This window comes from Bemisia tabaci, chromosome 1 (genome assembly GCF_918797505.1).
Source record: "Bemisia tabaci chromosome 1, PGI_BMITA_v3".
NCBI lineage: Eukaryota > Metazoa > Arthropoda > Insecta > Hemiptera > Aleyrodidae > Bemisia > Bemisia tabaci.
The window spans coordinates 87,129,975-87,149,075 of NC_092793.1; the positions used below are offsets into that span (position 1 = coordinate 87,129,975).

The following is a 19,101-nucleotide window of genomic DNA, read 5'->3' on the forward strand; positions in this document are numbered from 1 at the left end:
GGGAAACGTGGATTTTTCTCGATTTTTCCCCGATGATGTGGCAACGCCGTGCCGCGATGGGAGGTTCTGTAGTTAGATAAATGTATGTAATTACTGGTGATTCGGCCATAACATATGAAAAATGAAGGTTTTTGGACTTTTCTGGATGAGCTCGACGAGAAATAGCCCCCAAATACTGAAATAAGTACTCGGTTTTCTATGATTTTAGGCAATGAAATATGGCAACACCGGCTTTTTTGGGGGGCTTTAAATCGGAAAAAGTTCTTAGAGGAAGGTTTTGACCACCCACGACCATTTTCTGCCAAAAAAGTTTAATTCTGGTGTAAGATGAGTCGCCTTTTTTAAGCCATTTTAAATAATGATGAAAAACAAGAAAAATTCTAAAAAGTTTTTTTTAACTATGAGCGCAAAGTTTGACATCGACGAAAATTGGCCAAAGTGACTCTCTTACATCCCTAATGAACATACTTGAAGGATTTTTTTGTCCTCCGAAGGGATCGTTACGAAACAGCGCGTCGAATGCTGAAAAACCCGCATTTTTCGCCAAAATTGGCCTTCAGACCCATGTTTAGGCCAGTGGTAGACCCCGAAATAGACCGGAAATGACAAAACCATTGTGCATTCCGTAAAATATAGACCTTCAATGACCAAAAAATCGCAGAGTTGAGGAATTTTAGGGTGGGGCCAAAAAAGGCCCTTAACGATACCCCTCCTTTCTTACGCAGATTGTGAAGTTATAAGTGCATTTCAGACTTGGCGGATGCGTTCATCGTGATTTTTGAGGCATCATCTATAGGATACAACTCTTATTTTTGCTGTAGCAAAAGTTTGCAACAGGCCCATTGTGAGTGCCTCTATGAGGAACATATTTTCCCAAATTAAAATTTATCAGAGGTAAGAGTAAAATTAAAATTTCCATCTCTCAATCGCCATGAATAATAGTGGTTAAATATTGCTGTGTCTACTATGCACTCTTCATTGGAGCTGATCAGCATTTTCTCGTCATTGAAATTGATAAAGATTGTGTTTCAGAAGGTAAACATTCTCACAAATCAGGCAAACAGGGATTGTCCCCCTCCCCCCTTATTCTGTGAGAGCACTAAACTTTTTCTGGGACCATTTTGGTCAATTTCGAGGCTTTATCATTGATTTTCAGCAGCCCCTCAAGCATAAGACTTCTCCTGTCAGATTCCCCGGGTCCAGCTGAAATAGCACAGCTACATTTAATCATTCAATTTAATTTTGTAAATCGACGTTTAGTCAAACATATCGAAGACTTAAGCCTTCAATACTTGTCTGTTAAGCATTTGCAAACATTTGTTTCTTTTTTTTTTACAACTGTCTTCTAAACACTTGCGTCATCGTATGGTGGATTTTCCATTAGTCTAGATCTCATCACTGATAAATTTCTCTGAAATATCTAGCATAAATGGTTTCAATGTAGGTAACACTTTGTAGGTATTCTAGATACAGTCGCTGGTGGCTCGAAAAATAATTCTCACTAATATTAACTTCTGTTAGGAGTCAGTTTCCTGCATAGATTAGAAGTCTAAGATCTTTACTAATCGAATATTATTGTAAGATTTCTCAAGAAAATGCATTTTACGTTGAGCCTAATTTGCTGCTGGCATGAAAAGAAGCATGTGGACTTTAGGTCCTGGTTGTGGTATGAGAGGCTGCGCAAAAGAATCAAATAATTCTTTTGAGATAAATTCCTTACCTCTGAACTAGAAAAGCCATTGATTCAGCCATTGATTGTTCTGACACCAACACAAATAAAACGATCAGCCCAACAGGCAGCGTGTATCAGAGGAATTTGTGCATTAATCATCTCTCTATTATTTTCACTGGGTCTGGAAAAAGACTGAAATAATGGTTTATTCTACTGAGAGCAAAGGAATTTGTTTGACGTTCAATGGCTTACGCAACTCCTTACACACAATGGCTAGAGGCTGGTGTTACCTTTGACGCACCAACGTAGAGGTATCACAAATAATATCTAAGTTAAAAGTTACAAAATAAGAAGCACTACTTTACCGGGTGTCCGTAAAGTAACTGAAAAGTGGGTATAATTTTTGAAGAAAAAAAGATAGAAGGTCGCGGTTTGTGGCATTCATCATCATTCAAAAAGGGAAATTTTTCGATGGGGAGGCTTTTATTGGTGGTCCCCCCTGGGGGGCCCCAGGGGGGGGGGGGCAACTTTTAAAATTCAAATAGCAACCTCCATTTTTTCAGACATGGTTAGAAAGAACTTGAAAAGACAAGAAGAATGGCGAAAAAAAAAACTAAAATCGGTTCACTCGCCCAAAAGTTATAGCCGGTCAAAATTTTAAATTGACCACTTTTCAAAAAATCGCCGTTGAGCTCCAAATTATCGAAAAAACAAAAACAAACCAGGAATGAAAAGTTTGAAAAGTGCCTTTTAGGAAAAGGAAAAACAACTGACATTGTCAAAAGTTTGGAAGGCATTGTTTCAAAATAAAATTTCGGAAAATTCAATGTGGCGGCAAATTTGAGGAAACGCGAAAAATGAAAATTCCAGAGACAGTTATCTTTCAAATACCATCTAGTTTAAGGAAATCAAAGGAATCAACTTTAATTCCTTTCTTTGGCGGAGTAAGAGCAATAATTTGCTGACTTTAAAGTTGTCAAGCGGGGCGCCTTCAATTGTTGGAGTATGCAACATCACATTATTAAGTGTGTCGTCAAAAAATGAAGCCGATGTGAAAAATCACTCCTCCTTTGGGATGTTTCAGAAATTTTCAAGATCCTCCCCCAAAGCAGCAAAAGTAAGCACTATTAAATAAAACCAATTAATATTTTACAACTTCATTTGTCCAATGACTAGATACCAAGTTTAAAACAAACAAAAATCCGGTGGAAAGTGGAAACAGTAGTTTTACTGTGAATCGAGAATAATCTGATAATTGCAAACTAAATCAGAATGCAGTGTGATCAAGGGAACTTGGCATACTGATTTCAGCTTCGTAAATAGTGTCACCGATCAGGTAGTGCATCAGATGTTACCTAAAAGATCGGTGCCTCAAATCGTGAGTTTGAGACTGTCAATCAGATAATTTCAACTCAGATAATAATCAAGAGTAGAACGGCGTTTTCGGAATTGAAAGCGCAGCCGATATCCTCCTCGCCAATTAGGAGTGCCAGGAGTCAGAGAATTAAAATTATTCTTGGATTTTTAATTTTCAGAGAGAGAAATGTCAAAAATGTCAATGGCCCCTTCTCCATCAGGATAAACAATGTTTTTTTAGGCTCGCCAACTTTATGGGTAGAAATTGCTCAATTTTTCTTTTCTTCTTTTTATCGTTGGATTTGAGGAGGAGGACCTTAAAAATTTCTGAAACATCCCAAAGGAGGAGCGATTTTTCACATCGGCTTCATTTTTTGACAGCTCACTTAATAATGTGATGTTGCATACTCCAACAATTGAAGGCGCCCCGCTTGACAACTTTAAAGTCAGCAAATTATTGCTCTTACTCCGCCAAAGAAAGGAATTAAAGTTGATCCCTTTGATTTACTTAAACTAGAGGGTATTTGAAAGATAACAGTCTCTGGAATTTTCATTTTTCGCGTTTCCTTAAATTTGCCGCCACGTCGAATTTTCCGCAATTTTATTTTGAAACAATGGCATCCAGACTTGTGACAACGTCAGTTGTTTTTCCTTTTTCTAAAAGACACTTTTCAAACTTTTCATTCCTGTTTTGTATTTGTTTTTTCGATAATTTGGAGCTCAACGGCGATTTTTTGAAAAGTGGTCAATTTAAAATTTTGACCGGCTATAACTTTTGAGCGAGTGAACCGATTTTAGTTTTTTTTTTGCCATTCTTCTTGTCTTTTCAAGTTCTTTCTAACCATGTCTAAAAAAATGGAGGTTGCTATTTGAATTTTAAAAGTTGCCCCCCCTGGGGCCCCCCAATAAAAACCTCCCCATCGAAAAATTTCCGTTTTTGAATGATGATGAATGCCACAAACCGCGACCTTCTATCTTTTTTTGTTCAAAAATTATACCCACTTTTCAGTTACTTTACGGACACCCGGTATTTAAATTTCTTGAGAGCACTGAATATTCATACCAATTTATCAGAAGTGTTCGGAGGCTTTAAGTAAATTCCGGTGGAAAACCCACTCTATGAAGACATTGGTACGATGAACAAGTGGACTGAAGCAGTTGCAAAAAGTGAACAAATACTTACATTAGTGTAGGTGTGAGCTTATTAAGGCTAATACAAAACAACTGAAACGATTTATATTGAACTAATTTGGTATTAATATAATATAATCGACCAGCACTGGACGCCTGGGCGTGCGTGGTGATGATAATTTTGTAAACAAATATGGCGGTCCGTCACAACGTTTAGAGTGCCGAACCCCCAAAAATGCACCGCCTCAGTGGAGAGTGGGGATTAACTGCCAAATTCCAACGGTTGACCGTCCAAGTCGCCAGTCGGCAAAACCCCGAAACATTTAAACGGAGTTCAGGGCATTCACAAAATACCTATTTCTGTAGGATGGGAGGGTACTTGAGGAGAACGCTGAGCCATTTTTTATGTTTTGAAGGATAGGTATGAATCGTATCAAGCGTTTCAACAAAGGAAGGTGGTAAAAAAAACCGAAATCTTGTTTTACGTATTTTATGAATAGTCGTCACTTAAGGTTGGATTTCAGGTTGCTTGGGACAGAGTATTTTTAAAATAAATTATTGAAAATGCAGGTATCTACCTAAAATACGAGAGTGCATTTTGGTGTAAAAATTTGTAATTCCTTTTTTCAGGAATGCTTTCAATGAGTCTCGCTCCATTGCTAGAAGAGCACGTTTCAGACATAACAATAGTCCCCGTTAATCTTAGCTACGACCGTACCCTTGAAGAATCTCTATTCTCTTTTGAGCTGCTTGGAGTGCCTAAACCCAAAGAAACAACCTCTGTAAATGCATTTCTTGATAACTAATTTAATTTCCTTATTTTTTAGCAATTTCAAGCTACTCGCTATGATTACTTCATATATTGAACTTGTTGTGACATACTTTTCAAGAGGATTTAATGAAATTCAAAAGTTAATTGAAAATCAAAGTGAAAATTTTTGTTTGTAATTTAGAATCAACTATGAATGAAAGTTCAGTTAGGCTGTTGAGTTTGGCCATTGAAGAAACTAAATAACTCGAAAATCGAGTGTAACTCATCCTTTAGTAAATGAGTCTTTGGTCATCTCATTAGAATGTAATATTAAAGTGCTGGGAGGTATAGCAGTTTTGACTTAGCCTCTTTTTTACTAAAAATGAAAGAGGCAAACATGAAAAAATAGGTAACCAATGGTATATGTACTTATTCCTCAATCAGAGTGCAGAAGTAAGATAACTATGAAGTTCAGCACCATCATAGACATGCCATCGTTGGTGCTCAATCTAACCCGCATATTTTTGAGCACCAAGTACCATGGATTACAGAAGCATCATCAGAGAAACACTTGTAACCTCCCATAAAGATTTGAAAAAAACTAATTATACCTTCACATACCAGGCATATAGTGAGTTAGCTCATCCTGTAGACTTATTTTCAATTTTTTTTTTTTTTTTTGAAATGTGTGGACTTTTTATCGGGTTGCATGGTGTTATGTTGATTAGACTGGTAGAGCCATTCAAATGAGAGCAGAAGAACATCTTGCCAACGCCAAAAACAAAAAAAAAATCGGCAAATCATCCTTAAACGATCATCTCATTAATTCAAACCACCCAGTTAATGAATGCACCATACACATTATTGGAAAATGGGGGAGGGGAGGAGGAGGCCGGAAAATGAACTTTTTAGAGCAGTTCGAAATAAGCCAACAAAAAAATACTGGAAATCCTCTAAACTCACAAATAAAAAGTGAACTGGCCAACCTGATTCTTCCACCATCTATCGTTAGACGCATGACCACGGATTTAGTACAATCTTTTGATTAGATAGTGCTTACCCGAATTTTAGCCTTATTTAATGTTTTCGTTTGTTTTAATTTCTTATGAAAGTCTGACGAGTTCACGAGTGCAAATATCACAGTTGACCTGAAGATGGATACAAATAGTCCGAAATGATCATAGTCACTTAATTCATCAAATTTCAGCATTATTTTCACTTTCTGTACTCATATCTTTTACTTCTCAGTAGTTCATTTTGAGTATCCTACTCTTAGTGTCTTTCCACCAAGACATGTGATTAGTACATTAAAGCCTATTCCTCCATGGTACCATAATGAATAAGGGCTAGACCCTACTTTTCAAGTCTGATTACAGGGTTCTGCGAGTATGATTTTTTTTGTTCGAGCCGAGTTCGAGCTCTTTTTGACTTTTTCGAACCTGTGAACAAGATTGAGCCTGGGTCGAGCTCAAGCTTATTCCGAGCTTTTTTAAAATTTAATGATACATTTCTTCACGACTTTAATAAGTATATTGTCTCTCTTCATTTCCCTTTTAATTTGTCTATTTTAAAGGATCATCAATCAACTTTTATAATGAGCCTCTAGACAGGGTAAGAACTGGAGACTTTAAGCACATATTTCCACATCAGAATTTTGCGTAGAATTTAATGGAAAACAAGAGAATTCATGAAACAAACTCATGGACAAGAAATTTGCGTAAATAGAACGCGGATTTTTAAAATCCCGCTTGCTATTTTATACTAATGACGTCATACCTGCAGCGCATCTGGCGGTGGCTGACTGAGCATCGGCTATCGGAAACGTCCAACCATTGACTTATAACACAATCTAGATCGCGCACTATGCCTGACTTTAGGCGGAGAAGGTAAGACAGCTAGGGGGGTAAAGCAGGGTAGTACAGACGCGCCCTCAGCTTAGTTGATACAGCCAGATATACAAAGTGTGCCGACCGTGGATATTAATCACGTATGAATTAGCCTCGTACTCGTTCGGCAATATAGTGCCCCAGTTGTCTCATAATGAGGGTTTCATTGTTTCGAATATACTGTTCTCAAGAAGTTAAAGATTACCATGTCAGGAAGAAGTAAATTCATTTTTAGCAAATATTTTGACTTAGATCCTAATAGAGAATTTGCAGGTGTCTTGACATTTGATGAATTTCGTGTCGAAGTGAAAACTACTGAGTAAACTAAACACGAGGATATCCTTGGTTCATAAATTGAACAATTATTGGAGAAGATATTACAAAATGATCTAATCTGCTAAATTACTTGTGTTTAAATGGAAAATGCTGCCAAATGACGTCACTAGGCGGTGCATTTTCTCACTTTCAAATCTATTTTTATACTATTTCCTATTTCCGATATCCGAAAATAATTATAAAGAATACTTTGAAATCAACTCTTTAAGCATTTTCAGATGAAGCAATAAAACATTTGCATGTGAATTCTCCATTGACCATTTTATGAAGAAAGAAGGAACCATTCCATCAGAAAATGTGAGGAATCAATTTGAAAATCATTATTTCACGACAAACCAGACAAGCCATTTTCAAGTTTTTCTCCATTAATCAGCTTGTGTTTAGGGTTTGTGATGGCACAGGCAAGACAGGCACGTCTATTGTCTGGGCACCCTTTGCAATCGGGGTTGCAAATTGTCCCGCCGACATTTCCTAATGCGTGGTCTAGATTGTATTGTACGTAAATGCGTCCAACGCTCCAACGCCAGGGTTCACAAACAAACAGAAAGAACACTCATTGATCACTCATATGTACTAGTTATGTCATTGTGTGTTATCAGCTCTCTCGTTTTTTTTTGTGGCCTACAATGGCCACGCTTCCTTTTTTCTTTTATAGTCTCTACTTTCCATATATGCTGATTTCCGTTGTTTTTAGATGTGTTGAAGTGAAGTTAAGTGTCAACCCTTTCCTCCATCCTTTATCCTTTCTTCTTGCCCAGAGTTGGTATGGAAACTAGTTCCCATGACCACCTTAGATAAAGACCCCCCCCCCCCCCCGCTCAAACTGAGAATCTTTATAGAAAAGCTATTATACTTAACGATTGAAACAACACAGGGTGGCCCAGACCTACCATACCAGGCTTTTTTTTCAAAGAAAAAGTGGTTTCTGAGTGCTGAAAGGTAACGAAGTTGAACGAGGAATCGACCCCAAGGAATTCGAAATTCATGTTTTCGGAGGCCTCCCACCTCCCTTTGGTGGGTATTTGAGGAGTTACCCCTCATATTTAGAAATCGCAGAGAAAATGTGGTAAGGTAGGTTGAAAAATGAAATTTACGAATATTTCATGAAGAATAAAAAAAAAATTCTTCGAAAGCTCAATTTTGTGCTGAATTAGAGTCCCTCAAAAATGGGGGATTGCCGTGCTTAAGCTCGAAAAATTTGCCCCGATTTTACAATTTTTTCGAGTGTTTCTCGATAATTTTGCAGAAAACTGGCGTTTTCCCCGTGGTCGACAATCGAGGCCTAGCCCTCTCCTCGCGTGGCCCTAGGGACCTGTTGTGGAACTCCGAAACGTAAAAATTCGCGTTTTTCATGGAAAATCACCCCGAAATTTTCCTAGAAGTTTTAAGAGAACTAGGGTTTGATGAGAAGGGGATAAATGGGGCCCAGGCCCCCTTGCTGCGTGGCCCAAGGAGCCTTTTTAGAGCGCCAGAGCCGAATAATTCGTGTTTCTCTTAAAAAATTACCCTAGATTGCAACTTTTCCGGGAATTTTCCGTTAATTATGAAGATAACTAGCGGTATGCGCGGGGAGCTTAAGCACTTTACTCCCCCATTCCTGAGGGGCTCTAATTCGGCTCAAAATTGAGCTTTCGAGAAATTTTTTTAGTTGATTCTTCATGAATTTTTGCGTAAATTTCATTTTTCAACCTATCTTACCACATTTTCTCCGCAATTGCTAGATACGAGGGTCAACTCCTCAAAATACTCTCCAAAGGGGGGTGGGAGGCCTCCGAAAACATGAATTTCGAATTCCTTGGGGTCGATTCCTCGTTCAACTAACCACCTCTCAGAACTCAGAAACCACTTTTTCTTCGAGAAAAAAGCCTGGTAAGGTAGGTCTGGGCCACCCTGTATAACTCATACTAAGGACTCTATCCCCCCGTTTATAGTCTCAGTAAATGAAACTAACATTGAAATAAACATCTTTTCCTCATAAGAGCTCTATTCTCTAAAGCTATAATTGAAGGGATAAAACAAATTTACAAAATCAATAAGGACTTAATAAACAAAGAATTTGAAAAATTTGAACAGGCCAATAACTTAGCCAATAACCATAGAAAACTTCTGCCCTGGCAAGACACAAAATTCTGCATCCCTCTAAAATTCAGTACTAGATGTATTTTAATAAATAATGTCCCCACTGATGTAGACATCCTAACTATTGGAGCTTTCCTAAAGGACAAGTACAAAGGAGTTATTAGTGTCAGAAGGGTCTATAGGAAAACTAATGAAAACTAGCTAACTCCTACCGAGAGATTAAATACTTTAATTGAGGGCTCTAAAATCCCTAAATCCTTATTCCTCTTCTATACCAAATGCCCCTGCCTGCTCCCCATTCATCTTAAATGTCCTGATAGGTAATAACTGTCTCAAATGCGGCCACAGATCCGAATGTGAAGGTCATTTAGTCTGTCAAAGCAAAGCTAGATGCCTCAGGTGCTCAGAACATCATGTAGCCCACGATCTTTGTGCTGAACTAGTCAAATGTCTCCACTGCTCTAACAATCATATCATATTTAACAATTCCTGCCCCGAATTAGGTAAACAAAAGGGAATTAAAAAATTATGGCTGAAAATAATATTGGCTATAAAAAAGCGAAAGAAATTGCCAAATCCACAATAGAAGAAACCCTAGTTGTCAAATTTTTCGACATAATCCGCAAAATCCAAGAAAAAACTCTAACAGGTTAAGATATGATCTAAAAATATCTGACTTTCCTCTATTATCAAATAAACATGTAACTCTAAATGAACCCACCCCAATGGAAACCGACATTCTACATGTCAATGAGAAGAATAATTCTAGATTGTACTCTGATATTGTCTCATTGCCATCCCCTACAAAAAAAAAAAAAAAAAAAAAAATCGGAACGGTTCAACACATATGACCCAGAAATGCCATCAGGCGAATGGCTAGAGAGATACCTACAATCTTTATCTGAAGAGCTGACAGTCAAATCAACCATAGAGACATCGAAAGGATGAGTAAGCCCCCCCCCCCCTAACCCCCCCCAAAAAAAAATTTCTCAGAATTCCAAATTTTCCCATTTTTCTCGAAAAGGCTTGATTTTAGGGCAAAACTCAAGGTTACCAATCTGAATGCTCGTGAAATTTTGTTCCAGACAAGTTGTGTGTGACTTTGGCCATTACCCGCGGCAATTCCAAAATGGGGGATCTTAAAAGTCAAAATATCTCAAATTCCCGCGAAAGTGACCGTTTCACCGCGATTAATCGCAAATAACGCGGAGAAGGTTGGTAATATCGTAAATTTATTCATCCCTTAATTGATAGAACATACATTTTTCATTCGAGGGGCGGCCTAACCCCTCGTGGGGGGACGTTAACCCCCCCCCCCCCCAATTAAATCATATTAGTGTGAGCGTGACGATGAAACCCTTGAAAGTCGCCTTTTAAAGTGGAATTTTCGAGTCCATTAAATTTTTTCGTGATATTTGGGGGGGGGAGGGGGAGGAAGAGGAGGAGGGAGGATGAACCCTCCTCCCTCCCGCCCCCCTCGTTATATTATATTAGTGTGAACGTGTCAATGACAAGCCCTGAAATCAAAATTAATTAAAACTACCCATGAAACTAGTACAAAGTACTTTTGTAACCTGTTTTATCTTTAAAATTCCACGTCGGATCCTTTCCTCCTTCCCACCAAACTACCATCACAGTTTGTTTTTGTACTATGTGTAAATAACTCCGTAACAAGCCCTCTAATACAAATATCAACGAGAGGCAAAAATAAGACTTTATCCCAGGGCTTTTACACCAAGGGTGATGTCTTGTTAATAAGTTTTAATGGATCCATATTTCTAATCAATAAAAATCTTAGATTTTACTTCATTTTGCCCCAACAGATTAGTGAATATCTTATAAGAACTGAAAAAATAGCCCTCTCTCTACCCCTGAAAAGTGGAAAATTTTTACTTCTCATCCTTTTTTTCCCAACTCGAATGCCCTACCCTTTCCTCTCAACATATTAACGTATCAACCACCCCCAATATTCAGATTATCTTCAACCATGCCAAGCTTATTTTCAAATTTCTGAAACTTAAAAATTCTTTGTTGGAATATTAGATCCTCAAATACTAACTTTATTGACCTATACGCGTTTATCAATAAACAGAACTCAGATGTTATGATGCTCTCTGAGTCCTGGCTTAAAAAAGTCCACCGAAAAGAATTCCCTGGTTATAAAGACCACCGTGATGGTTACGGCGGACTTTTATCATCAGTGAAAATAAATCTTAACTCTCACCCTTTAACACTCAATGCTGCTCCCCTAACAAACGCTATAATACAGTCGCAAAGATTTGTCCTAAATCTAGAACCCATCAGCAAGTTCTAATTTTATTATTCCTCCATTCATCCTGACTCTAATTTTTCCCTCACCATGCGGAACAACTGCTTTAACATTAACAGCCTTAAAAATAAATCCTCTGTCTTCGGGCGGAGACTTTAACTGTAAACATCCCTTATGGGGTTGTGATTCAAGGGATAAAAAAAGAGAAACCATAGTATAACTATCTCAAAACTCAAACTTATCCTATATCAACTCACTCACCCCCCAACCTACTCAAAGAACCCCTCCTAACCAAAAACCTTGTTTCCCCGACTTAGCTTCGCATTATTACTTAGAAATGCCAATGCATTTCTCAAGATATTTAAAAGCGGACGCCAAAAACGACCGTTTTTTTGGCACAATTTTGGTCCGCGGGCATTTTACTGAAATCGGGCCCAAACGATACCTTATGATACCCTAAAACTCTGGTAAAAATTTTAGCTTGAGTATACGCACGGTTCTTGAGAAATGGGAGGGCAAAGTTGCCAAATCGCCATCATTCCGGACAGCATTTTTACTGCGAAAAGACGGAAAAAATGGACGAAAAAGTTACATCTTTGATGGGTTTTGGCTATAAATGTTCTTATCGGGCCCCCGTGCCTATTACTGTGTTCAGTTCCAAAAATGTCGGTCGCACAGTGGTCCAAAATGGGGAGAAATCGTGGACAAATCAGGATTCTTTGTCACATTTTTCAAAATGAAAGTAAAATTGTTTGTTTCCTGCAGTTTTCCTGACTAACAATGTGCTTATCGGTCCTCAATGCATTAAATTGTGTTCAGCTTCACAAATTTTCATTGTACAGTGGTCCAAACTGGGGGAATTAGTGGATAAATTAAGATCCTCTGTCAAATTTTATAAAAATGAAGTAAAACTGTTGGTCCTCTGTAGAGTTTAGATCCTGGAAAAATTCATGTATTAAATTTTTTTTAATTTTTACGGCATGTCAGCCCGTATTGTTTATAGAACTTTGTTATAGATAAGATTTTGTAGCATTATTTCAATAAAATATGCAAACTTTCAGAAAGAGCTTGATGCAAAAACGGCTTTTTTCGCCCCCCCCTCTGGAAGTTCTTCAGACTTTGTCTATTGATTACTCATACTTGAGCGCTTCTTTCCCCAAATTTTCAGACCCCCAAAAAATTTTGGGGGGGAGCAAGGGGGGGTGGAAGTTAAAACCTGTGAACCTCGATAACTCTTGAACGAAGAAAGATATCGAGGTCCGGTTTGGACGAAAAATCGTCTAAAATTGCATACTTAAAGATTCCAAAGGTCAAAATCCCGATATCACATTTCTAAGTCCACATATGTGCTTTTTTCCAGTTTTTAGGTCTAGAAAATTTCTTTTAAACGAAAAATTTACAAAGATCTCAATTTTTTATTTGAACAAAAACCAGTTTTTTAAATTGTTCGTCTTTTTCCGCATCCAACGAGTGGTCGTATAAGCTGGGGAACCGGACGGTTCCGGAGTTATGATCGATTGAAGTTTCCGCTCAACGCGCGCCGACCGATTTTCGCGCGCAAAAAAGTCGGATTTGACTGTTATTAGATCAGATTGAATGTTCAAACTGAGTAAAATGCTTTATTAGGGACTCTTGAGGGTCGCTGAGTTCAGAAATTACAGATACTTCCAAAAAATTCACGTTTTGAAAATTGCAGCTTCGGACAGGACCACTGAGCGGCCGGTCGGCGCTCAGTGGGCCTCTAAAATAGCGCTGCGGAGCTGTAATTTTAAAAACGTAAATTATTTGGAAGTATCTGTAATTTCTGAACTCAGCGACCCTCAAGAGTCCCTAATAAAGCATTTTACTCAGTTTGAACATTCAATCTGATCTAATAACAGTCAAATCCGACTTTTTTGCGCGCGAAAATCGGTCGGCGCGCGTTGAGCGGAAACTTCAATCGATCATAACTCCGGAACCGTCCGGTTCCCCAGCTTATACGACCACTCGTTGGATGCGGAAAAAGACGAACAATTTAAAAAAACTGGTTTTTGTTCAAATAAAAAATTGAGATCTTTGTAAATTTTTCGTTTAAAAGAAATTTTCTAGACCTAAAAACTGGAAAAAAGCACATATGTGGACTTAGAAATGTGATATCGGGATTTTGACCTTTGGAATCTTTAAGTATGCAATTTTAGACGATTTTTCGTCCAAACCGGACCTCGATATCTTTCTTCGTTCAAGAGTTATCGAGGTTCACAGGTTTTAACTTCCACCCCCCCTTGCTCCCCCCCAAAATTTTTTGGGGGTCTGAAAATTTGGGGAAAGAAGCGCTCAAGTATGAGTAATCAATAGACAAAGTCTGAAGAACTTCCAGAGGGGGGGCGAAAAAAGCCGTTTTTGCATCAAGCTCTTTTAAAAAAATTAGGAAAAATGGAGGAAAAAAAATTAAAAAATAGAATTAAACCGTCAAAAAAAGAATTAAAAAAACAAACCAAAAAAAAACGTAATAAAGAAGCACAGAAAACAGAAAAATTGAAAAAACCAAAAACAAAAAATAATTGAAAAAACCAGAAACAAAAAAAAATATAAAATGAGTAAACGAAAAAGAATCAGAAAAACAGAATAAAATAAGAAAAAATAAACAATAAAACAATGGTAAAACGAACAAGAAACTTCTTTAAAGATTAGCACCATGACTTGGTGAAGAAGCTTTCCCATTATTTCAGTGTAATGTAGAAGCAAATAATGCTACAAAATCTAATCTATAACAAAGTTCTATATACAATATGGGCTGACATACAGTTATAGTTTAACGAATTAAATACATGAATTTTTCTGGGATCTAAACGCTGCAGGGGACCTACAGTTTTACTTCATTTTTATGAAGTTTGACAGAGGATCTTAATTTATCCACTAATTACCCCAGTTTGGACCATTGAGCGATGAAAATTTGTGAAGCTGAACACAATTTAATGCATTGAGGACCGACAAGCACATTGTTAGTCATGAAAACTGCAGGAAATCGACAATGAGTTAGGTAAGCTCGGGAGGGATTTGCCTGCAAATAGTCGAATCTTTCAGTTTTCGGTACGAGAAGAACGATGCGCAAATTGACATTAAATTTCACGAAAAATTGTCTCCGCGGAGATATAACGCTTCCTTTTTTAGGGATCCTCGAAAACACGTTTGAACCGACCGCCGTGAATCTTCGAATATATGCGTCATAGAATAGAATAGAATAGAATAGAAATCACTTTATTCGTTAAAAATGCACAAAAAGGCAAACAAACAGGTCAACTTAGATTAAACTTAATACTAACATTCAAAATTAGAAAAATGCATAATAGTTAAATTAGACAATTCTTCAAGTGAATTAGATTGAATAAACTTCTACACCAGTTCTCTAACTGCGTAGAATTCTTTCTCCACTAGGAATTCAGTGATCAATTTTGAGAATTTTTGCAATTCTGTGTTATCATCAATTTTTAAATCCTTTAAAGGAAGTGCATTGTAACACAGTAAACATTGCTTTACATACTTGTTTTCTCTTGGTGTCATGAACTTATTTTTATTTCTTGTTTAAAATTGTGCTGATCTGATAATTTTTTGATTTGTTCGGAGTTTTCTTGTATGTATGTTGCTCTCTTTAAAATTATCATTGCTGGAAATGTTAGTAATTTATGTTTCTTAAACAACTCATGGCATGAATCTTCATTCTTCATTCCGAAAATAATTCTCATTGCTTTCTTTTGCAATTTGAAAATTCCATCAACTAGTTTTTTGAGCAAAATGACCATGTAGATAAACAATAATTCATACTTCTTACTATAAATGAATGATAAATTTGCATAAGTAAGCTGTGTTGGCAATATTTTTTAAAGTATCTTAGCACAGAGATCCCTTTACTAATTTTGCTTATGCAGTTTTAAACATGTACACTGAAACGCAGGTCATTATCTATCCAAACACCCAGATATTTAAGTACTTCTGACTCCTCGATCCTTGTTCCACCAATAAATATGTCAATTGTTACGTCAATTTTCGCAGTGACTAGGATAAATTTGGTTTTTATTTCATTTATAGCCATGCCATTAAGATCACACCATTGGTGGAAAAGGTTGACGAGTAGGTATACATCAATTTCCAATACAGAACTTATTTTGTTAGCAATGAGTAACAGCACATCATCAGCAAATAAAATTAATTTAAAAATCGATGTAAACACAGAGTTTTTAATTTTTATGTTCAAAAATTGCGCTATATCGTTCATGAAAATTGAAAAGAGTAAGTGCCCTAAAATCGAGCCCTGAGGAACCCCACTCTTGATGAGTTTAAGGATTGATTTCCAAATCCTTCCTTTCTTTTTGACCGCTACATACTGAGTTCTCCCTGTCAAATAACTCATAAGTAATTCAATGGCACATTCAGTGAAACCTATCCTCTTTAATGTTACTTTAATAACGTCAAACCTTACTGTATCAAACGCTTTACGCAGGTCAATGGTGATAATGACAGATACATTTTTCTTATTTAACAATAACGATTCATAACAATATCTTACTGCCATATCCGTGTTCTTACCGTGAGTGAATCCATATTGATGTTCGTATAGTAGTTTGTTTTCGTGCAGGTATTTCTTAATTTGTTTGCTCATTAAATTTTCAAATATCTTGGATAGAGGTGACACAATGGACAGTGCCCTATAATTACTTATCAATGTAGGTTTATCTTTATCTTTTGGTAGAGGTACAACTTTAATACATTTAAGACTTTCTGGGAAAATTCTACCTAATATCATTTCATTATAAAAAAAATATGCCAGTGGTATAATAAGCTCTTGAGGAATTTTTTTTGCAATATAATTACTTAGACCATCATCACTTTCACATTTTTTATTTTTTAGTCTTTTTATTGCCATTTCTACTTCGTATTCATAAACGTAATTAAATTCTAACACAGAATTGACTTTCTGTAGATAGTTTAATTTATTAATTTGTAAATTAAGATTCACCGTGTGCTCCATATGTTCAGTAAAGTAGTCATTGAGTGCATTACCCATTCCCAGACCATTATCAGTTTCACTTCCATTAATTTTTAATGACTGCAAAGTAGCTGGTTTGGTTTTTCTAACAGAATTGATTATTTCCCAGGATGTTTTCGATATATTATCAGAATTCTGGAGTTTTTTCATTGTATCTACTTTTTTCTTATCAAGTAACGCTGCTTTATAATGTGCCACTGACCTACTTAACTTTCTCCTGCACTCAATATACACATTTTGATCAACTGCTCTACTATTTACTCTCATATAATGTAAAGTTTTCGTTAATTTACTCACAGCAGCTTTGGCTGCTTTTATTTCTTCACTTCTGACTACTTTACTCGTGAAATGTTTCAAAGGTTTGGGTGGAAAATATAAATCATGCTTATGGATAATCTTAGTATGAAACAAATCAAAATTTAGGTCATTTTTTTCCATAAAAAAATTATTCATTAACTCAACCTTTAATGTGCTTATTGCGTAATCATCATAAATTCTAACTCCGAATGTGGATGAATCTTTAACGGTACATTTGGTTTTAGGCTCAATGTGATAATCTGCTCCTCTCAACTTGATCTCGATACCTGAGTGATCAGATATCCCACATTCAACTACGCCTGTCAAAAATTCATTCATATCTAAATTTCAAGCACTCTCAAATAAACTTTTCTCCTGTTAGCAGTCACCAAAAAAAATTAGGAAAAAAACTGTAAGCTTCGGTCACTCACTACTTTCGAATGACACAATAAAAAAAATGACTCACCTAACTGACTCATTTTACTTTCATTTTGAAAAATGTGACAAAGAATCCTGATTTGTCCCCGATTTCTCCCCATTTTGGACCACTGTGCGACGGACATTTTTGGAACTGAACACAGTAATATGCACGGGGGCCCAATGAGAACATTTATTCCATCAAAGGTGTAACTTTTTCGCCCGTTTTATTCCGTCTTTTCACTGCAAAAATGCTGTCTCGAATGACAGCGATTTGGCAACTTTGCCCTCCAATTTCTCAAAAACCGTGCGTATACTCAAGCTAAAATTTTTACTAGAGTTTTAGGGTATCATAAGGTATCGTTTGGGCCCGGTTTCAGAAAAATCCCCGCGGACCCAAATTGTGCCATTCTTGGCGTCACTCTTTAACTGGTCCTAAATCTTAAATGGGATATGTTTCTTTCAATTGAGCATGCAAAGTAGATTTTTCATGTTTTGCATCGGAAAAAGTGAGAAAATCATCAACATAGATGGCAACAATTGTGATCAGATTTTCATTGATTTTGTGAAATTCGCATGGTTCATTTAAGCACAGATTGAGAATAGCCTAATGAGATTTAATATTTCTTGGCCTCTTGGTTCCAAACAAGAGAGGCTTGCTTAAGACCATATTGACGGTGTAAGTCGGTAATCACATAACTCGGTTTGCGATGTCGCAAACTTCCTGTCTTACTATATTTTTTAAACGGGAAACTATTCAACTGCAATTCTTAAAAACTGCCGTGATTTTTCTTCTCTGTGCGAAGAAAATTCTGCATAAACTTTAAAGAGTGATGTCATTTTGTTCTCGCTTAAAAAAATAACATAAAGGCGGTGATGTTCAGACACCGCAAACGAGATTTGTGATTGCGGACCTACGCCATCGATATACAGCTTTGTTAAGAAGACAGACTTTGTCAGAGTTACTGTGATCAACAAAACCTTCAGGTTGAGGCATGTATACTGTTTCAATTAATTCGCCTTGCAGAAACGCATTATCAACATCAAGGTGGTCAATTTCAAGATTATGTTGATTATGCGAAAGCAAAGAGATGAGCAAGGGTTGAGTGTCTAATGACAGGAGAGTATGTCTCAAAGTAATCAACTCCATGAGTTTGACTAAAACCTCTAACTACCAGCCTAGCCTTAAATTTCACTAGGTTATCGTTGCTATCTCTTTTAATTTTAAAGACCCATTTACTTTGAATAACCTTTTGATCAGGTGGTTTATCAGTAAGAGTCCACACATTATTTTTAAGAAAAGATTCGTACTTTAAAAGCATAGCTTTCTTCCAACTTTCACAATTTTCTTTAGACAGTGCTTGTCTTACCTTCGTCGGTTCGTCAAAGCTCAAGTCGTGAGTAAAGGAATGATCTATACATAAAAAAACTTGTGCTTGCAAGGTTAAGTTCAAAATCCACTAGCCATTTGGGGATTTTTCAATTTCTAGTAGGAAATCGTCGCTCAGGAACTTCTTGGTCTTGTCCTTCAAGTGTGGTTGAGGTCGATGAAATAGTCAATGAAATATTCCATCTTAGCACACTCAGTTATCAGAAATACGAGCTCGTTTTTTAGTTTTCCTACTGCTTTTTAACTTCTTCTTTTTTATTTCCATCAGGGTTTGTTGAAAGCACTTCACATGCTGGATGAAAAGTACGGAAATGTGTACATTAATTTCTGCAAGCCATTTTCAGCAAAAGTGTATCTAAAAAATATACCTTCACAATTATCACCAATCACTGATCTTGCCTTTACTGTAGTGGACAGGTAATATATTTGTCTATATTGCATGCACTATTCCTCATTCTTCACCCTAACTCTGTGGCCAAAAATATTTCTGTTAT

At 36.8% G+C, this 19,101-nt stretch overlaps 1 protein-coding gene across 5 annotated transcripts in view; it reads left to right on the forward strand.

Annotated features, from left to right (window-relative positions):
• Gnpat (dihydroxyacetone phosphate acyltransferase) overlaps nucleotides 1-19,101 on the forward strand; it is a 76,355-nt gene that overhangs the window by 19,928 nt on the left and 37,326 nt on the right. For all 5 annotated transcript variants that reach the window (XM_019045548.2, XM_019045549.2, XM_019045547.2 and 2 more), the window contains 2 exons: nucleotides 4,790-4,941; nucleotides 18,876-19,024. In XM_019045548.2, the coding sequence (XP_018901093.2) occupies nucleotides 4,790-4,941; nucleotides 18,876-19,024 (301 nt within the window). The remainder of the gene's footprint in view (nucleotides 1-4,789; nucleotides 4,942-18,875; nucleotides 19,025-19,101) is intronic.